The sequence below is a fragment of the Tamandua tetradactyla genome, chromosome 11, assembly GCF_023851605.1.
Source record: "Tamandua tetradactyla isolate mTamTet1 chromosome 11, mTamTet1.pri, whole genome shotgun sequence".
Classification (NCBI taxonomy): Eukaryota; Metazoa; Chordata; class Mammalia; order Pilosa; family Myrmecophagidae; genus Tamandua; species Tamandua tetradactyla.
The window spans coordinates 30,772,378-30,795,349 of NC_135337.1; the positions used below are offsets into that span (position 1 = coordinate 30,772,378).

General features: G+C 37.0%; 1 protein-coding gene and 1 pseudogene across 10 annotated transcripts in view; both read right to left on the bottom strand.

The window, feature by feature from the left end:
* Nucleotides 1-22,972, bottom strand: part of CCDC18 (coiled-coil domain containing 18) — a 193,855-nt gene that overhangs the window by 115,142 nt on the left and 55,741 nt on the right. For 9 of the 10 annotated variants that reach the window (XM_077120245.1, XM_077120247.1, XM_077120249.1 and 6 more), the window contains 3 exons: nucleotides 15,367-15,463; nucleotides 10,771-10,892; nucleotides 3,084-3,375 (listed from right to left, as the gene is read on the bottom strand). In XM_077120245.1, the coding sequence (XP_076976360.1) occupies nucleotides 3,084-3,375; nucleotides 10,771-10,892; nucleotides 15,367-15,463 (511 nt within the window). Of the gene's footprint in view, nucleotides 1-3,083; nucleotides 3,376-10,770; nucleotides 10,893-15,366; nucleotides 15,464-22,972 lie in introns of those variants that run through there. The other variant, XM_077120251.1, reaches the window with a different exon arrangement.
* Nucleotides 12,505-13,619, bottom strand: LOC143649452 (acidic leucine-rich nuclear phosphoprotein 32 family member B-like; annotated as a pseudogene).

The following is a 22,972-nucleotide window of genomic DNA, read 5'->3' on the forward strand; positions in this document are numbered from 1 at the left end:
TAATGTGCAAAATCGTTGATTTTTCTGCATCCTCACCAATACCTATTTGATGTTTTTTTCATAAACACCCTGCATCATATTGAAAAAGTTCACTTCTAGGACCAGTTTCTGAGTGTTTTTATCACAAAAGCATGTTAGATTTTGTCAATGACTTTTCTACAACAACTGAGATATCATGTGGGTTTTTCCCTTTGTTCTATTAATGTGCTGTATAACACTGATTTTATGTTGAGCCACCCTTGCATTCTGGGATAAATCCCACTTGGTCATTATGTACAATCCTTTTAATATGTTCTTGTATTTGGTTTACCAATATTTTGTTGAGGAGTTTTGTACCTATATTCATAAGAGAAATAGGTCTGTAATTTCTTGTGTTGTAACATCGTTATCAGGCTTTGGTATAAGGGTGACACTGGTCTCACAGAATGAGCTAGGAAGTGTTCCCTTCTCTTCAATATTTTAGAAGAGTCTGAGAAGAACTGGCATTAATTCTTCATTGAATGTTTGGTAGGATTCACCAGTGAATCCATTTGATTCTAGATTTTTCTTTCTTGGGAGGATTTTGACTACTGAGTCAACATCTTTACATGTCAGGTGAGATTTTGTCTTTCTTTTCGAGTCAGTTTAAGTAATTTGTGTGTTTCTAGGAATTTGTTCAGTTCATCTAGGTTATCTAATTTTTGCCATGTAATTGTACATAGTATTCTTTTATAACCCTTTTTATGTCTGCAAGATTTGTCGTAATGCCCCTTTCAATTCTGATTTAGTTATTTGCATCGTTTCTTTTTTCATTTTTTTTGTCAGTCAAAAGCTAAAGGTCTGTCAATTTTATTGTTCATATCAAAGAACCAATTTTTGGTTTCACTGATTCTCTCAATTGTTTTCCTATTGTTTCTCCATTTCCCCTTTTATTTTTTTCATTATTTCCTTCCTCTGTTAATTTTTCATTAAATTTGCTTTTCTTTTTCTAGGTCCTCAACATATGAAGGTTACTGATCTGAGAGATATTTCTTCTTCTTCTTAATGTAGTTATTTATAGTTATAAATTTCTTTCTGCGCAGCGACTTCACTGAATACTATAAATTTCGGTACCCAGTGTTTTGTATACCTTCACCTGTAAGTACTTTCTAATTTCCTTTTTGATTTCTTCTTTGATCTATTGATTGTTAAAGAGCATGCTGTTTAATTCCTACATATTTGTGAATTTTCCAGTTTTTCTTTTTATTGATTTCTAGCTTTATTCCACTGTGATAAAAAAATGAGCTATATGATTTCTATCCTCTCTGTGTATTATTTAATTCTGTAAATAATACAGAATTTTAAAAATAGCTGTGAAAAGGGCAAGATAATCACTTAACAACTACTACCTACAAACTATAATCAAATCATATCATTTTAGAAATGGAAACAACTTACCTTTCCAAACCATGTTATTCTTCACAGTGTATGACACACAGGATCAATCATACCAATTAAAAACATTTTAATGAGTACATTTTTTCATACAATTTGGACAGAATAAAGACAATACTATCCTACCATCAGTCATACATCAAGTAATTCTTAACTCTAAGTTCATTTGAGAATGTCAATTAAAAAAAGAAAACAGACGGTATATTACAAATCTAAGCAAATAATGATCATTCTAGGAAACAGAAATAAGCAGAGGGCTTGGAGCCAAGAATTGTATGGTCTAGTTTTAATTCTGTTATAGTTGTATGGACAAGTTATCTATTTCCTTGAGTCTATATTTCTTCCCCAATAAAATGATGATACTGAATCATATGATTTCTAAGGTCATTTTAGATTCTTAACTTTATGGCTTTAACAATTTAAAATTGGCAAGAATCTACCATCCAATCTATCGTTCATTCACATGTAAAACCAACCATGATACATTTATCTATATTTTCTCCTAATCTCAACTTTATTTTATAAATTTCAATAACATTTTCCTGACATTAGCATAGTCATTCACCTTCCTAATCTTACTTATAAACACGATTTCATATATAATTCAAAGAGAAAAGTGGCATACTGCTCTCATGAAAACATCTGAAGTTTTGTGCTATTCTAATCAGTATAAGAAAAGTTGTTCAACATAAATATTCCTCAGGGAAATGCAAATTAAAACCACAAGCTACCACTTCACACCCACTAAGAGATGGTCATAGTAAAAAAGACAGATAATAACAAGTGTGGACAGGATGTGAAGAAAAGGGAACCTACAGGCACTGCTGGTGGAAATGTAAAAGCCGCTTTAGAAAAAGTTTTGGATCTCCTTAGAATGTTAAACATAAATTCATCATATGATTTAGCAATTCTGCTCCAAGTATCTTCTCAAGAGAAATGAAAACATATGTCCACACATACTTGCATGCAAAGATTCATGGCAGCATTATTCATAATAGCCCCAAAGTGGAAACAACTTAAATGTCCATCTACAGGTCAATGCATAAATAAAATGTAATAAATCCAAATAATGCTGTATTATTCAGTAAAGAAAGAAATGAAATACTGATACATGGCACAATATGGATGACCCCAAAAAGCATTAAGATGCCATATACAGAAGACCACATATTTCATGATTCCATTTACATGAAATGTCCAGAAAGATGAATGTATAGATTCAGAAAGTAGATTAGTTGTTGTCTGGGACTTGAGGTGAGAACAGGGGTTAAATTATAAAATGGACATGGGGATCTTTCGGGAATAACAGAAATAACTGAAAACTGGATTATGGTGATGTTTAAAAAACAAAGTTTACTAAAAATCACTGAACAGTACACTTAAAATAGGTGAATTTTGTTATATAAATAATATAACAAAACTGTTTTTTAAAATGTTCTGTGTCTTATACATGGCATCTGAGAGACAGAGAGGTTAACACAGTTAAAAGTGAAAAAAATAAGGGAAAAGACAAAAAAGTAACTGAGGACTGAGAACATAGTCAAGTAGTGAAAAAAATGGAAATTAATAAGACCCATATAAAATGATGTTTTCTCATAAAGAACTTCGGTAAACTTTGCTCTTTCCATTATGTAATCAAGTACAGTATATTTCTTTTCACACATACTTACTGGCAACTGGGATATAATTTTTTCCAGGCTTGTCAGTTCCACCCTTGAATTTTCAATTTCTTGCTGACACAAACCTAATCGCTCATTCTGTGTTGCAATACGGACTTTTAATTCTCGGTTCTCACTCATTAGAGAAAATTTTTCTCTAAGTATTCCTTCTTTGTCATCTAACTCACTCTCTAGTTTCAGAATACTTTGTCTGGATTCAGTTAGTTGTGCCATGACTTCTGAATTTTTCACTGCCATACTCCTTAATTTCTCTTTTCCATTGTTATTTTCTTCCTTTAACTGCCTATGAAAAACAAAGCATAAAAATGAAAATAAAATATGCATTTATTGCCAATAACCATATTTAGTTAATTTTACTTTAAAAATATTTTAAAGCTTAATTCTGACATAATACTAGCTTACATTCACTGAGTGCCTACTGTCTTCATGCTAGGTACTCAAAATCTTACATAATTGGTGATATTATTATACCCTAAGTATAGATAGGAAATTCAGTCTCAGAAAGGTTATTAAAACTTGCCCAGCTTCTCACAGTAAGTGGTAGGGCAGGATAGTTCCACTATCTTGGAACCCTTTTCACTTTATTTATAAGTATAAGACAGGAAATCTAACTCAAAAATCCCTGACATTCTGCATCATCAAGAAGTTTGACAGCATAAGGAAAAATTATGAACTATTAGCTATGTAACTTCAAAAGTTAAAGTCTAATCAACCATTAATAGATTATTAGTTATAATATTTTCAAATATATATATACATACAAAAAGACATAAAAACATCAGAACAATTTTATGCTTAAAACTTAATGTATTTCATCAGTTTAAACACTTTCTCACATTTTTAATATCTCTGAAATTGGGATAATCAATAGTGCCATATAAGAGCTGTCAGCCAAGAAGCATTCATAACAGATGAGTAAAAAATATGGATAAAAAATAAATAAAGAATGGGAGGGTAAGGGATAAAACAAAATGGGTAGATTGAAATACTAGTGATTAATGAGAAAATACTAGTGGTTAATGAGAGGGAGGGATGAGGGGTACGGGATATGAGTTATTTCTTTTTCTGGAGTGATACAACTGTTCTAAAAATGATCATAGAATGAATACATAACTAGTGATGATATTGTGAGCATTGATTGTATATCATGTATGGACTGTACATGTGTGAAGATTTGCCAATAAAAAAAAAAAAAAGAAAAAGGAGCAGTCACAATATAGACTCATCACCAATGCATGTACAAAAACATCAAAAGTACCTGCAACAAAACTTGCAGAATGGGTGTAGATAAACAAGAAGAAAAACTAGAAGATAACAATGGAGCACTTTAACTCCCTAAAAGCCAAATAGTTCTGAAGTTGTGGGGTAGGTGGTAAATCAGATATGTGTTGCAAGATTTCTGAAAAATGAGTCAAAAGTAGATAGGCTCCACATAATTGTAAATTCAGCTTAAGAGTCCAATATCAATGAATTTTAGTTCTTACAAGCATTCTTTTAAGAAATGCTGCATTAGCAACGTTCTTAATGTTATAGAAGATTCTGCATAGAATAATTTGTACATTTACACACTGATGATCATAGTAGCACTATTCACAATTGCCAAAAGATGGAATCAATCAAGTGCCCATTAACAGATGAGTGGGTAAACAAATTGTGGTATATACATACAATGGATTATGCAGCAGATACAAAAAATGAGGTCCTGAAACATATGACAAGGTGGATGAATCTTCAATATAATGCTTAGTGAAATAAATCAACACAAAAGGATAGACGTTGTATTGACTTCATTATGACTTTGGTAAAGGTAATCTCAAAGATTTACACAATAGAATATATGGGACCTAGAGGTACACAGAAGCTAAAGAAGTTAAAGGCAGGGAAAATGTTATTCAATTAGGTTAAATTAAATGTGAGGGAATATAGAGGCAATGAAAGCTAACTGGTAGGGTTATAAGTAACATTGCCATACTGAAAGTGAACGATTGAAAGTGGATGTATAGTGCCATGTATTCCACCGATTAACTCTACAATTATAAATAAGTTCTCACATAAACTCCTTCAAAGGTTTCACCTTGTACTGAGTCAATAATAGAGGGGTTTAGAGGGAAAACTCATTGCATTCTATAGCCTATAATAACAGGAAGACAGCAACAGTAGCACAGCAATACCAGGGGTAAACTAGGGTGGGGGGTGAGGACAACAGATTAGGAGAGGTTTGGTTTTGATATTTGGTGAGGCTATGTTTATCGGTTCTTTGTCTCTTTGGACCAATGAAAACAGTCTCAAATTGAGAGGGTTCTTTCTCTTTGGACCAATGAAAATAGTCTCAAATTAAGAGTGCTGTTGATTGCAAAGCCAAGGGAGGACACTGTAAGACAAGGTTTGTTTATTTTGGACATTATCCATGATGCCCAATGGAAGGAGGGGATAGAAGGGAACAATGACTGAGAAGCCGAAACTAGAACTATGACATATACATATATCTATCTACATACATATATTTTCTATGTGGCTACAGAAGGCAATGATGTTGTGAGGCATGCAACAAACTGAATGAACTTTGGGACAATGTGTTGTGCAAAATAAGCCAGAAACAAAAGAACAAATTTGCTAAGGTCCCTTTTAGAAAATACTAGTAAGAAAATTGAAGCCTAGGTTGTTAGCTTTGATATATTATATATTTATAACTCGGTCTTACTTTTAGTCTGAGTTGTAAATGTATTTCTAGATTCTGAGACACTGGGTTATATGTGTACAAGCTGGTATTTCCCTGGAACCTGGAGTACCTCTGTGACACCTAAGATTCAAAGCTGGGGTTTTGCACCACTGAAACTTAGCATGCTACATAAAATAACAGTTAAAGTAGTCGAAAAAGATATCAGGCTTCATTTAGAGATAAAAATAAAGCCATATGATTGAGACTAAGGTTAAGTTAGAAGAGAGGGCAAAAGATGAAAGTGTATGTAATCTAGAGCTTCACCTACTGTATAAGACCAAAGGCAGAGAGGCTTATTGTGTCTAGAACCTAAATTTTCTGTAACACACAATCTAAATCAACCTGTTTGGATAGCTCATTTAAACAACCCAAACACATGCAGCATAGAATGGGAATGAGGCCTTGTAATTCTGCATAGATTTAATGTGATATCTGAAGACATCCCAGACTAAGGTGGGCTGTTAATTAAAAAGTATTTGTAGATCTTGAAGAACTAGAGAAAAATACAGAAATATTATATTTCCCCCTCTGGGAAACCCTTGCTACTCTCTCAAACAGTAGGGATCCTAAGAAAATAGGTCAAGCCCTTGATTTTGAGGCTTGCTCTTATGAAACTTATTTCTGTAGCAGAGAAGGTAAGACTACCTATAATTATGCCTAAGAGTTGCTTCCAAAGAACCTCTCTGGTTGCTCAGATATGGCCTCTCTCTCTCTCTCAAAGCTCATCTGTACAAGGAAAATTATTACCCTCCCTCCTACATGGGATATGACATTCAGGGGTGAAAGTCTCCCTAATAATGGGGGACATGACTCCTAGGGTTGAGTCTGGCTGTGGCACCATGGGATTTACAATGTTTTCCAGACTAAAAGGGAAAAAGAAATGAAACAAATTAAGGCATCGGTGGCTAAAAGAATTCAATGGAGTTAAGAGGCTACTCTATTGCAATCTTCAGCTAGATATTGCTAATTACTTGCCCTGGTTTGCCATACCCCAACTAAAATAATTCTCGTTAATCTTAAAGAACACCTAGGGATCTGAGACTCTGCTAAAGTTTCATGTACTAAGTTTACTTACCTGAAACCTATATCCTCCAGGGGGGATCTGTAGGCCAGATAAGTCCTGATACCCAGAGGGGCCAGCCTCCCCAAGAATATCAACTAATTCCACCACCCTATTCTATATTGTTGACACCCCTTTTCAGTGCGAAATTGTTAAAGTAGGCATAGCCCAGAGGCCCCTATAGATTGGGAATAGGGTCAAAGGAGGAGGAGGAGTTATCACAGAAAAAGACAATTTAAAAAACAAGTATGAATGCCGAATCACTGTAATGATATTTCTTTAAGCTTCCAGTGTTTTGGAGCAACCACCTGAAAATGTGAAATGGTTAAGTGCCATGGTCAGGTTCATGTGTCAACTTGGCCAGGTGGTCGTACCTGTTTGGTTGGGCAAGTGCTGGTCTGTTTTTTGCTATGACATAGAATTTAATCATGACCACGTTGGCTATATCCACAGCTGATTCCATTTGTAATCAGCCAAGGGGAATGTCTTCTTTAATGAGTGATACTTAATCTAATCACTGGAAGCCTTTGAAGGAGGAGTCAGAATAAGCAGGTTCTCTTCCTGCTTCAGCTGGTGAGCCTCTCCTGTGGTGTTTGTCCAGACCCTCCACCTGAATCGTCAGCTTCACAGCCTGCACTAGAGATTTTGGACTCTACATTCCTATGGTTATTTGAAACACTTTTATAAATTTTATATTCACGCATATTTCCTGTTGATTCTGTTTCTCTAGAGAACCTTCACTAATACAGTAAGCCAAACCAAACCTTGAAATCTGTTCTGTAGCTACTTGTTAAAATGTATTTTGAAAATTATTGTTTTCTTTGTGTGTGTGTATATATATATACACACACATATGTATATATATATTATATATCACAATTAAAAAAATCTAAAAATAAAACAAGTTAGGAGCTTCTATCATAGCCCAATTGTGCTGCCATTCTTTGTGGTGGGTGAATTGAGTCATGTATCTCAACAACAGACATGTTCTTTAGTCTTAATCTTCATTCCCATGACTGTGAACCCATTTGTGAACAGGACGTTTCAAAGATGTTACTATTAAAGGTGTAGCCAAATTGCAAAACAGACAATCAATCAAAAATAAATAAGAACACCCTTCAGGGTAAATCCATGCTAGACAAGGAAAAAAATCATTTCTATGTAAAAAGAATTCTTTCGTAAAGTATAAAATAACAATTTTAGTGATGAAGCTTTGTAGATACGTTAATTAGCAGAATGTTTTCTTTCTTCAAAATTTTGCAATGGAGAGGGGGCCAACATGGTGGCTTAGCAATGTGCGTGTTTTAGTTTCTCCTCCAGAACAACCACTAAATAACCAGAAACAGTACAGAACAGCTCCTAGGGGCCACATCTGTGACCAGACACACAGCGTACCCCAGTCTGGACCAGCTGGACAGGCTGCAAGCAGCCCCCAGAACTGTGATTCCCCAAGCTGCAGCGGCCGGAACCCCTCCTCCACAGGCTGCTTCCCAGAGGGGAAAGGAAAGGGACGTTACCAGCAGCAGGGGGCTGAGTCCAACCAAACACCAACTGTGGCATTAATTAACAAATTCTGACTACTAAAAATAGGCCCCCAGCTCAGGTAAAGCTGGTCAAAGCTGAGGTTGCTCATTGGGCTGACGGAAAAAGAAAAGAAACAGAGGTTTTTGTGGCTGTGTTTCTACAAAGGCTTGACTGCATCTGGATACAGCGGCAGGGCTTATCAGGCTGCAACTGCCCCAGGCATAGGCAGAAAAAAGTATGTTTGAGTGCTTCTCTGGAACCTGTGCCTTCCCAGGGGAGGGGTGAAGTCCAACACTCAGGTGGAATCGCTCCGTCAAGGAATTGAGACACCAGAGCTTGGTAATTTGAAGCCACTAAAACCAGCTAACAACCTCATCTCCGTTTCCACTATGCCCCCAGCAGGGAGATTCAGCCAAAGTTAAAGATACTGGATCATCTTATGCTGGTGGGACCTGTGGCAGACAAGCACTACATACAGGGCAAATAAGAAAAACAGAGTCCAGAGACTTCACAGGAAAGTCTTTCAGTCTGCTGGGTCTCACTTCAGGGAAAACTGGTGAAGGTGACTCTTTCCCCCTGACAGGAGGCCAGTTTGGCCTGGGATATCCGGCTGGCATTTATAATACGTATGTACACTCTCCTAAGGGTGGGGAGAAAAAGGCACCATACAAGCAGGGCAAGAAACAAGAAAACAAGAACTGAAAATTGCTCCTTTGTTAAACAAAACATAAGCTAGAGGTCCAAAAACTTGAACTGAATGTCAAACAGCAGATAGAAAACAAATTCACCCAACAAGAAAACCCTAGGTAAAAGAAGTGAAAGCAATCTCCAGAATAAACTAGTTAAGGTAATTAAATGTCTAGACGCCAGCAAAAAATGACAAATCACACTAGGAAAGTTGAAGATATGGCCCAGTCAAAGGAACAAACCAACAATTCAAATGAGATACAGCAGTTAAAACAATTAATTCAGAATATATGAACAGACATGGAAAACCTCATAAAAAATCAAATGAATGAATTGAGGGAGGATAAAAAGGAGGCAAGGAATGAACAAAAAGAAGAAAGGAAAGTCCGAAAAAACAAATCACAGAACTTATGGGAATGAAAAGCAGAGCAGAAGAGATGAAAAAAACAATGGAAACCTACAATGGTAGATTTTGAGAGGCAGAACATAGGATTAGTGAACTGGAGGATGGAACATCTGAAATCCAACAAGCAAAAGAAACTGTAGGGAAAAAAATGGTAAAATATGAGCAGGGACTCAGGGAATGGGATGACAATATGAAGCGCACGAATATACGTGTTCTGGGTGTCCCAGAAGGAGAAGAGAAGGGAACAGAAGGAGAAAAACTCATGGAGGAAATTATCACTGAAAATTTCCCGACTCCGACGAATGACTTTTATTCTTTTTATTTCTTTTTCTGAATTGATGCAAATGTTCTAAGAAATGATGAATAGTAACTAAGTGATGATATCGTGAATTACTGATTATATATGTAGAACGGAATGATAACGTTAATGTTTTAGTTCGTTTGTTAAATTTTTTTTTAATTAATAAATAAATTTTAAAAAAAAAGTAAAAGCAGGTTTAGTTCCTGCAGCCAGGAAAAAGAAACCAGTAGGACTTAAGAAATGGGGCTTGGTGGAATAAATTCGTTGTTAAATAAAAAAAAAGATTTGCAATGACTGCATCCAATTCTAGGAAATACTCTACTTACAAAAAGTAGCTACCATAAAAACTATCTTTACGTCCTTGGCAAGTTTATTAAAACCATATGAATAAGTTATTCTGATTGCTTCCCCCTCAAGAGTCTAAGGCAACAAGAATGGTTTAGTATAAAAGTTTGAAACTTGATTTTTTTTTTTTTAAAAGGGTAACACATTATAATGAAGACAGACAACCTAGGTTCTCATCCTTAGTTAATCTTTTTCTGACTGGGGACAAATGATTACTCTTTGGTGTTCGTTTTCATAATTTATAAAATGAAAAGCTTAAACTAGGTGACTCATGATGATCTGAAGAAGTTTTTCTATTGAGTATCTGATATACTTTTCACTAGCTAGCTAACGTGATTTTAGAGGGGCATTATGCCTATGTTAATTTTCTCTAATTATACACATTTCTCTAATTACACAACTTATTGTATACTTTTCTTATTATACATATTTGATTAGTTTTGCTCTATATTTACATAAATATTGACACATCTTATTACATTTAAAATTCTATCCTTATACCTAAAAAAAAGTTTCACTTGGGAAGCCTATCTTTCCACATAATTTAAGGTCATAATTATAACATATTTTAAAATTCCTCAAATTTCTTTTCTGTTTCTACTCCCAAACTATTTTTTCTATGATAGGATACTTTACCTTAATTTCTCTTTCAGAATTTCAAGTTCACTTTTATATATACCACATTTTTCCTGTAGCATTTTGTTTTCTCTTTCACAGTTAATTAGATTTTTCTCTAATATTTCTTCTTCAGCTTGAACCTAAAACAATAATTTGTTTTAAGTGGACATATTAATGTGGTTTAAATTTTAGGTATTTCAAAAATATTAAATATCTCAAACTAGAAATGTTAAGTAGTGATTTCAGATAGTGACTTAAGTTCCCAGTTTTGCAATAATAAGGAGCAAAGTAAAGTTCCTGGCAGTCATAAAGGACAGGGAGGGGGATGTTAGTCACTAAATGTCCAGAAATCCCTACATGCCTTGGAGAGAGAAGAACAATAGCACTATCACCTAAAAGCAACAGTGTACCCTGGCCTCTAATGGACAAGGCAGGCAACTCAAACAAAGATGCTACACCCAAATTAGTTCATTTCAGTGCAAATGTTCTAGAAAAGTAGTTTTTGCAACATTAGCCACAAACTACTCCTAATGAAATCAAAGCCCAAAACATAAAACTGGTCAAAGCAAAGCACCAAGGCTGGAGAGGGAGAAGTGGAGGACTGGGTAGAGCACCCTATCTGTCCCACTTCTTTTTTTACACTTTGTTAGATCCACCAAAATATAGGGATCTGCTGAACAGAACTGGAAGTTGATAATCCTAGGGAAAAGTGTTAAAAAAAAAACTTCATTTTCCTCTAAACTCCTCCCTCTCCCTAAATATATCCTTCTATTTCTCCTACTAGATATTCTACCTCTCCCCATTGATCACCTTATAAAAATTCTTTCAACATCATTCCATTTTTACAAGGCTTTAAAAACAGTGATCTGATTAACTAATTCAGTCTTAAGATTTCAATATCTAATGAGATCTTAATATCTTAAACTAAGTGATATTTACAGTTTTACCACAAGGAACGACCTGTTCATGACCAAATAGTCTTTTTAGTTGATAACTTCTTTAAGCTCTTATTCTTTAGCCATGGCTCAGCCACTACTATTTTCTTTACTTCCTTTATTAACTGGTCATTTTTCACTCTGTTTTTCTCTTTTATATCTTCCTTTTGAAAACTTTAGCTATTTTCTTGTTAAAACAATGGTATAAGAAGTACTCACCCCCAGGTGTCCAAAATCCCTCCCATCACCCTGAATGTATGAAAATCACTTCAGCACCATCTTACTTTATGAGACCAAAGACATTTAATTTTAAAATCTTTCAATTTGCCATATTCCTTGCACCAATTTTTAAAATTTTTCATCTGCTTTCCCCCCTAAGGGTAAGAAATGGCCTTATTCCATTAAAAAGTATCTCATCTCTGTTCCAGGGTCGACTACATCTTTCTTGACCTATCTTCTTTCCACTTTTCAATCTTCCCATTTCCTTCTTCTTCATCTACCTAACATAAAAATGTCTATTAGCTACCTCTTCTGTCTCCCTTTTCAATTTTCCCATTTCAGAAGTTGTACCTTCTGTCTCCTATTACTTTAATAAGGCTGCTCCCTACAAAGTATCCAATGACTCCCTATTTATAAAAACCTCATCTTACCTTAACATCTGATATTGAGGACCACCAGCTTCTTTCAAAAATGCACTATGGCCTTAGCTTTTCTAATCAATACACTCTCCTGTTTTTCCAACTTCTTTGATCATTTCTTTCTTAACAGACCCAAAATGTTAAGATTTTATTTACAAAGCTTCTTTGTTGTACAGGAAGTAAAAATGTTACAGCCTTGGTGTAACTGTTAGTCATGGGTGCTCAGGAAATACCGGTCACAGCTAGTCATGCTACAGCAAGTCTTATATGAAAACCTAACAGCTCTTACAATTTTGTTGGGGTGAGGTCCCCAAGCTTGGTGGTAGATTTCCAAGAGGGACTAGATGGAGGAAAGTGGAATGTTAAAGGAACTATTCTTTGGCTATTTGGGTGGGTGGGTTTCCTGGGGTTTGTATCACAGCTACCTCTTTTTTTTTTAAACAGCTACCGAATCCAAAGGAGCAGTCCAACCAATACTGAGCAGTTCTTTTTTGCAGGTTATTTGGGGTCTTAATCATCTTCTCCCTCATCATTTGTTTTTCTCTTCCTTTCTGGCTTTCTTCCTGCTCTTCATCTTCATCTTCATCCTCGTCCTCTTCATCGACTTCTCCATCATGTCTGAAAGTTTCCTCCTCCCCAATGACTTCATCTTCTTCGCCTTCTACATCTTCATCTTATCATCAAATTCTTTGTCCTCACCATCCTCATCCTCCTCATCTTCTCCTTCTTCGTCATCCTCCTCCTCTTCATCCACACCATCCACCTCCGCATCAGAGTTGGGGGCTTCCCGGCCCTCTTGGTCATACCCATCCAGATAGGTCAACTGGGGCAGGAGCCTGAAGATGCTCTTGGGGTAGTCGTTCAGGTTGGTGACCTCATAGTTAAACAGGTTCAGGTTCTTCAGACAATCCAACTTTTTCAAAGGTTCCAAGGTGCTGCTATTTTTCGGTTTATTTCCACTTAAGTTTAGATGTGTGAGATTTGGAAATTTTTCCACTACCAAGTCCAGATCTCCAAAAATTCTACTGCCACTGAGTTCAAGCTTTTTCAACTTAGGTAGTTTAGAGAGATTTGAAACTGAAATCAAGCTTACCTTTATTAAAAAGCGGAGGAACTCAAAGTTCACAAACTCAGCTGTTAAACCCTCAATTTTCCGACCATTTGATTTGCAATTGTCCAGAACAAGTTCTCTAACTGCTGCCTGGGTCTGGTTCCTCAGCCCCAAGTGGATCCTCCTCTTCATGTCCATGGCTCCCTCTTCCCCTCTCTTCAAACTTAACCTTCCGTGGTGGGGATGGAGGTCGGAGAGGTGTACCGGCTGGCGTGGTAAGGCCACTGGGGAGAGCTGCTGGCAGTGGCGTGGACCCGGGTGGTGGGCAGACAGGCAAGCAGAGCCCCCAGAGCCAAGTTACTTGTGGGAGCAGAGAGCTCTTTAACCATTTTTAAATATCTTTCAAATACCCTTTAAATATTTTTCATTCTCTTCTTATTCTATATAATATTCTCCATCAAACAATCTAAGACGTCTGCCATTTAAGTACTGTCAACTCTATACATCTAGTCCAGATTTCCATGTGGAAAACCAGGCCTATAGATAATAATATCTACTAGAAACCTACACCTGGATATCCCACAAACATTTCCAAAGCAGAACCCATTATCTTTTTCTCAAAGTTGTCTGTTTTGATTCATGAAGGAATTAGCAGCCATTCATGCCAATCAGTAACTTATATACACCCGAGGTTCTACCGTGTTTTTCTTTTTCTTTTTTACATGGGCAGGCACCGGGAACCGAACCCGGGTCCTCTGGCCTGGCAGGTAAGCACTCTTGCCTGCTGAGCCACCGTGGCCCTCTTCCCTTTCTCTTACTGCCTATTTCTAATATATTCAAGTGGTCACCAAATTCCACAGATTCTCTCACCTTAACCTCATATCTATCCACTCAATACTATCACCTCATTAACTTTTGCCTCTTCTCTCAGAGTCTCCTTGACTTGTCTCTCACCCCACTAATATATCTTCATAATGGTATCAGAAACCAGAGTTGAGCATAGTTAAGTATTACCCCTGCTTAACACTATTCAGTGGTATACCATAATCATTCCTACTCAGTGAAGCCTTCCCTTAGGCCCACCAGAGTTTGTTAAATACCACTTCTTGCCTCCCTACCATATCTACCAGTTACTTTTATTATTCTTATTCCAAGATATCGAAATTGTTTGTGTACATACATGTTATCCTACTAGACGGAGTTCTTATGAGTAAGTATCATGTGTTATATAGTGCTGAATGTCCCAGAGACTAGCACAATACCTGTCATATGATAGGAACTCGAGAAATATTTACTAAGTGAACACTCTTCAGCTAACCTACACTCTTTACTTCTCCTATATATTATTTCTTCCTTCCGTTCTTCTCCTTCTTTGAACACAATCATTGATTTCCACTGCATTAATTATGTCAAGATGGAAGTCTCCTCTATCAGTATCTTTTGACCAGACCTCCCTTTTGATTTTAACTTCCAAATATCCAACTTGTGACCTTCCTCCACGCAGGTTTTATTACCTGTGATATTATTTGAAGATATTAAATAAATGTAATAAAGCCACTATATTACTATATAGAATCTGTTCAGAGAACCTTTTCTCTGAGAGGCAGAAGTGAATCCCTCTCAGGGTATAGGTCCAGGGAGGCCAGTTGAGGGCTATAATTTCATTGAGGTGATGGGAATGAAATTCTTACTTCTACTGATAAAGTTTCAAATTCCATTTACCCAATCCATCCTTCTCCACATACTGTCCCTTCTCCTGTCTCCACTGTATACTTTTCCCTTCTTGGATAAATTAAAAATGTATGCTGATTATAAAAAGATTAGTGAACATCATCCCTAACTCATATTTACAAATTCTTTATTTCAATGATTTTATTATGAGGTCACAAAAATCATTCTCTGCTTTAACCATAAGTAAATATATTCTAGGTATAGTTTATTTTTAGAATAGTGACAGAAATACAAGGCACTGAATTTGCCCAACACTCACTTTCTCCAGTTTGTCAGCCACTTTTTCCTTATATTGTTGGAAAGCTTTACTCAGCTCTTCAGCATTATATAGTGCTTCATTTCTTTGTCGTTCAGCTCTAAAGTGTAAAAAGGGATAATAAATAAAAATAAAGAATGCTGTGTATTTGAATTGTTACATTCCAAAATAATCTATATTTAATTATAAAAAATAGAGAGAAGCAGATTTCTCTGTAGTAAGCAAGAATATTAGGTTAAACTGTAAAACAAAGAATGAAGATTATACTATAATTTCCTTAAAGGTATCAACATGAAAAATAAATAAAATGTAACATGCAGTACTAACAAGCATAAACTTTGAAATGTAAATACATTCTTATGTGTTAGTAATTTTTTTCTTTGTCTGGAAAAGGAAGATTAAGGAAGTAGCCTGAGGCTGGATGATAATTTTTCAAAGGTAGATATTAAAGAATCAGTTCATTGTCTAAAATAGTAAAGATACTCAGTAAACTCTGGAAGACTTTGAAAAATCAAATAAGTTTTCAAAAAGGTATTTCACTGGGCTGCGAGGAGTGTCCCAAGATGACATATCAGTGCAGACCTTCCCAGCGCAGTTTCTTGGAGTTACCGGGACTTCCGGAGAAGATGGCGGCTTAGTAAGGCGCATGGGTCTTAGTTCCTCCTCCAGAACAACTACTAAAGAACTAGAAACAGTACAGAACAGCTCCCGGAGCCACAACAGAGACCAGATACACAGCGCACACCATTCAGGATCGGCTGGACCGGCTAAGAGACTCCACTGCGGTGAGGTCCCCGAGAGGCGCACGCTTCCCAGGGCTGAGACGGCTGGTGGCCGGAGCCCCTCCCTCCTTCCCGGGCTGGCTGGGAGCTTTGGATCGGGTTCCCCAAGCCGCGGCAACTGGAGCTCCTTCCACACACGCGGCTTCCCGGGCCGGCTGGAAACCTTGGATTGACGGTTCCCCAAGCCGCGGCGGCCCTCCCATATGTAGCTTCCCGGGCCGTCTGGGAGCTTTGGAGCAGCGGTTCCCCAAGCTGCGGCGGCAGGCGACCCTCCCCACGTGCAGCTTCCCAGGACGGCTGGTAGCCTCGGAACAGCGGTCCCCCAAGCCACAGTTTCCGGCGACCGCAGCCCTTTCCACACATGTGGCTTCCTGGGCCGGCTGGGAGCATCGGAACAGTGGTTCCCCAAGCCGCGGCGGCCGGCGACCCTCCCCCACGTGCGGCTTCCTGGGCCAGCTGGTAGCCTCGGAACAGCAGTCCCCCAAGCCGCAGTGGCCGGTGACCGCAGCCCCTTCCACACACGCGGCTTCCCGGGCCAGCTGGGAGCATCGGAACAGTGGTTCCCCAAGACGTGGCGGCTGGCGACTCTCCCCCACAGGTGACTTCCCAGAGGGAAAGGAAAGAGTCTGTAACAGTAGTAGAGAATGAGCTGAACCTAACACCAATAGTGGCATTAAGGAACAACTTCTGACTACTAAAAATAGGCACTCAACTCAGGTGAAACTGATCAAGGGGGAAGTCGCCGATTGGGATAACTGAAAAAGAGGAAAGAGGGCGAAACAGAGCATTCTGTGGCTGTTTCTACGGAGGCTTCGTTGCCTCTGGGCTCAGCGCTGGGATTACATAGGTTACAACTGCCCCAAACGCAGAAACAGGCTGCTTTTAGGGCTCTTTACCACCTGAACCTTCCCCGTGGGAGGGGTGAAACGCAACTCAGGTGGAATCCCTCTCTCAAGGAATTCAGATCCCAGGACTTCACAATTTGAAGCCATTAAAACCAACCTACAACCTTTCCTCTGTCTCCACCACACACACAGCAGTGAGAGTCTTCCAAAGTTAAAGGAGCCACAACATCTTTTGCTGGTGGGACCCACAGACAGACAAGCACCACGTACTGGGCAGGATAAGAAAAACAGAGCCCAGAGACTTCAAAGGAAAGTCTTTCAACCTGCTGGGTCCCACACTCAGGGAAATCTGATTAAATACCCAGACACCAGCAAAAAATAACAAATCACACCAGGAAAATTGAAGATATGGTCCAATCAAAGGAACAAACCAATAGCTCAAATGAGATACAGGAGCTGAGACAACTAATTCTGAATATACGAACAGAAATGGAAACCCTCTTCAAAAACCAAATCGATAAATTGAGGGAGGACATGAAGAAGGCATGGGATCAACAAAAAGAAGAAATGGAAAGTCTGAAAAAACAAATCACAGAACTTATGAGATTGAAAAACACAGTAGAAGAGATGAAAAAAACAATGGAAACCTACAATGGTAGACTTAAAGAGACAGAGGATAGAATTAGTGAACTGGAGGATGGAACATCTGAAAACCAAAAACAAACAGAAACTATAGGGAAAAGAATGGAAAAATTTGAGCAGGGGCTCAGGGAATTGAATGATAATATGAAGCGCACAAATATACATGTTGTGGGTGACCCAGAAGGAGAAGAGAAAGGAAAAGGAGGAGAAAAACTAATGGAAGAAATTATCACTGAAAATTTCCCAACTCTTATGAAAGACCTAAAATTACAGATCCAAGAAGTGCAGCACACCTCAAAGAGAATAGACCGAAACAGGCATTCTCCAAGACACTTACTAGTTAGAATGTCAGAGGTCAAAGAGAAAGAGAGGATCTTGAAAGCAGCAAGAGAAAAGCAATCCATCACATACAAGGGAAACCCAATAAGACTATGTGTAGATTTCTCAGCAGAAACCATGGAAGCTAGAAGACAGTGGGATGATATATTTAAGTTACTAAAAGAGAAAAACTGCCAACCAAGACTTCTATATCCAGCAAAATTGTCCTTCCAAAATGAGGGGTAAATTAAAACATTTTCAGACAAAAAGTCACTGAGAGAATTTGTGACCGAGAGACCAGCTCTGCAAGAAATACTAAAGAGAGCACTAGAGTCAGATACGAAAAGACAGAAGAGAGAGGTATGGAGAAGAGTGTAGAAAGAAGGAAAATCAGATATGATATATATAATACAAAAGGCAAAATGGTAGAGGAAAGTATTACCCAAACAGTAATAACACTAAATGTTAATGGACTGAATTCCCCAATCAAAAGACATAGACTAGCAGAATGGATTAAAAAACAGGATCCTTCTATATGCTGTCTACAGGAAACACATCTTAGACCCAAAGATAAACATAGGTTGAAAGTGAAAGGTTGGGAAAAGATATTTCATGCAAATAACAACCAGAAAAGAGCAGGAGTAGCTATACTAATATCCAACAAATTAGACTTCAAATGTAAAACAGTTAAAAGAGACAAAGAAGGATACTATCTACTAACAAAAGGAACAATTAAACAAGAAGACATAACAATCATAAATATTTATGCACCGAATCAAAATGCCCCAAAATACGTGAGGAACACACTGCAATCACTGAAAAGGGAAATAGACACATCTACCATAATAGTTGGAGACTTCAATTCCCCACTCTCATCAATGGACAGAACATCTAGACAGAGGATCAATGAAGAAACAGAGAACTTGAATATTACAATAAATGAGCTAGACTTAACAGACATTTATAGGACATTACATCCCATAACAGCAGGATACACCTTTTTCTCAAGTGCTCATGGATTATTCTCAAAGATAGACCATATGCTGGGTCACAAAGCAAGTTTCAACAAATTTAAAAAGATTGAAATCATACACAACACTTTCTTGGATCATAAAGGAATGAAGTTGGAAATCAATAATAGGCAGAGTGCCAGAAAATTCACAAATACGTGGAGGCTCAACAACACACTCTTAAACAACGAGTGGGTCAAGGAAGAAATTACAAGAGAAATTAGTAAATACCTCGAGGAGAATGAAAATGAAAACACAGCATACCAAAACCTATGGGATGCAGCAAAGGCAGTGCTAAGAGGGAAATTTATTGCCCTAAATGCCTATATCAGAAAAGAAGAAAAGGCAAAAATGCAGGAATTAACTGTCCTCTTGGAAGAACTGGAGAAAGAACAGCAAACTAATCCCAAAGCAAGCAAAAGGAAAGAAATAACAAAGATTAGAGCAGAAATAAATGAAATTGAGAACATGAAAACAATAGAGAAATCAATAAGACCAGAAGTTGGTTCTATGAGAAAATCAATAAGATTGATGGGCCCTTAGCAAGATTGAAAAAAAGAAGAGAGAGGATGCAAATAAATAAGATCAGAAATGGAAGAGGAGACATAACCACTGACCTCACAGAAATAAAGGAGGTAATAACAGGATACTATGAACAACTTTATGCTAATAAATACAACAATGTAGATGAAATGGACAAATTCCTAGAAAGGCATGAACAACCTACTTTGACTCAAGGAGAAATAGATGACCTCAACAAACCAATCACAAGTAAAGAAATTGAATCAGTCATTCAAAAGCTTCCTAAAAAGAAAAGTCCAGGACCAGACAGCTTCACATGTGAATTCTACCAAACATTCCAGAAAAAATTAGTACCAACTCTCCTCAAACTCTTCAAAATAATTGAAGTGGAGGGAATGCTACCTAATTCATTCTATGAAGCCAACATCACCCTCATACCAAAACCAGGCAAAGATATTACAAAAAAAGAAAACTACAGACCAATCTCTCTAATGAATATAGATGCAAAAATCCTCAACAAAATTCTAGCAAATCGAATCCAGCAACACATTAAAAGAATTATACATCATGACCAAGTAGGATTCATCCCAGGTATGCAAGGATGGTTCAACATAAGAAAATCAATTAATGTAATACACCATATCAACAAATCAAAGCAGAAAAATCACATGATCATGTCAATTGATGCAGAGAAGGCATTTGACAAGATTCAACATCCTTTCCTGTTGAAAACACTTCAAAAAATAGGAATACAAGGGAACTTCCTTAAAATGATAGAGGGACTATATGAAAAACCCACAGCTAATATCATCCTCAATGGGGAAAAATGGAAAACTTTCCCCCTAAGATCAGGAACAAGACAAGGATGTCCATTATCACCACTATTATTCAACATCGTGTTGGAGGTTCTAGCCAGAGCAATTAGACAAGAAAAAGAAATACAAGGCATCAAAATTGGAAAGGAAGAAGTAAAACTCTCACTGTTTGCAGACGATATGATACTATACGTCGAAAACCCGGAAAAATCCACAACAAAACTACTAGAGCTAATAAATGTGTACAGCAAAGTAGCAGGTTACAAGATCAACATTCAAAAATCTGTAGCATTTCTATACACTAGCAATGAACAAGCTGAGGAGGAAATCAAGAAACGAATTCCATTTACAATTGCAACTAAAAGAATAAAGTACTTAGGAATAAATTTAACTAAAGAGACAAAAGACCTATACAAAGAAAACTACAAAAACTGTTAAAAGAAATCACAGAAGACCTAAATAGATGGAAGGGCATACTGTGTTCATGGATTGGAAAACTAAATATAGTTAAGATGTCAATCCTACCTAAATTGATTTACAGATTCAACGCAATACCAATCAAAATCCCAACAATTTATTTTTCAGAAATAGAAAAACCAATAAGCAAATTTATTTGGAAGGGCAGGTTGCCCCGAATTGCTAAAAGTATCTTGAGGGAAAAAAACGAAGCTCGAGGTCTCAAGCTGCCAGACTTTAAGGCATATTATGAAGCCACAGTGGTCAAAACAGCATGGTATTGTCATAAAGATAGAAATATCGACCAATGGAATCGAATAGAGTACTCAGATATAGACCCTCTCATCTATGGACATTTGATCTTTGATAAGGCAGTCAAGCCAACTCACCTGGGACAGAACAGTCTCTTCAATAAATGGTGCCTAGAGAACTGGATATCCACATGCAAAAGAATGAAAGAGGACCCGTATCTCACACCCTATACAAAAGTTAACTCAAAATGGATCAAAGATCTAAACATTAGACCTAAGACCATAAAACAGTTAGAGGAAAATGTAGGGAGATATCTTATGAAACTTACAATTGGAGGTGGTTTTATGGACCTTAAACCTAAAGCAAGAGCACTGAAGAAAGAAAGAAATAAATGGGAGCCCCTCAAAATTAAATACTTTTGTGTATCAAAGAACTTCATCAAGAAAGTAGAAAGACAGCCTACACAATGGGAGAAAATATTTGGAAATGACATATCAGATAAAGGTCTAGTATCCAGAATTTATAGAGATTGCTCAACTCAACAACAAAAAGACAGCCAACCCAATTACAAAATGGGAAAAAGACTTGAACAGACACCTCTCAGAAGAGGAAATACAAATGGCCAAAAGGCACATGAAGAGAATGTCCCTGGCCATTAGAGAAATGCAAATCAAAACCACAATGAGATATCATCTCACACCCACCAGAATGCCATTATCAACAAAACAGAAAATGACAAGTGCTGGAGAGGATGCGGATAAGAGGCACACTTATCCACTGTTGGTGGGAATGTCAAATGGTGCAACCACTGTGGAAGGCAGTTTGGCGGTTCCTCAAAAAACTGAATATAGAATTGCCATACGACCCAGCAATACCATTGCTAGGTATCTACTCAGAGGACTTAAGGGCAAAGACACAAACGGACATTTGCACACCAATGTTTATAGCAGCATTATTTACAATTGCAAAGAGATGGAAACAGTCAAAATGTCCATCAACAGAAGAATGGCTAAACAAACTGTGGTATATACATACGATGGAATATTATGCAGCTTTAAGACAGAATAAATTTATGAAGCATGTAATAACATGGATGGACCTAGAGAACATTATGCTGAATGAGACTAGCCAAAAACTAAAGGACAAATACTGTATGGTCCCACTGATGTGAACTGACATTAGAGAATAAACTTGGAATATGTCATTGGTAATAGAGACCATCAGGAGTTAGAAACAGGGTAAGACAATGGGTAATTGGAGCTGAAGGGATACAGACTGTTCAACAGGAGTAGATACAAAAACTCAAAAATGGACAGCACAATACTACCTAACTGTAATGTAATTATGTTAAAACGCTGAATGAAGCTGCATCTGAGCTATAGTTTTTTTTATATTTGTTTGTATTTTATATATATTTTTTGTATTCTTTATTTTTATTTTTTTCTCTATATTATCATTTTATTTCTTTTTCTGTTGTCTTGCTATTTCTTTTTCTAAATCGATGCAAATGTACTAAGAAATGATGATCATACATCTATGTGATGATATAAGAATTACTGATTGCATATGTAGAATGGAATGATTTCTAAATGTTGTTAATTTTTTTTTAATTAAATGTTGTTAGTTAATTTTTTTTTAATTAATAATAAAAAAAGGTATTTCAAAAGACAATGACTTCTATCAATATAGGATACAAAAAACTAAAAAGCAACAAAAAATCCATCCACCTCCACTTATCCTCTTAAAACTTGCTGCCTCACCTCTTCCTAGACATCATACTTTCCTCTTAATTCTTACACTGAACTGAAACTATCAGGCTGGAAGTTGGTCAGTTTGACATCCATACCCAAAAACTTCTTCATATTTAAAACATTCTCACCACACTTCTTCCAATAAATGGGGAGTTAGTGACCTTTCTCTTATCAAAGGTAAATTCTTCTACCTATACTCTGGATTTTAACTCTTCC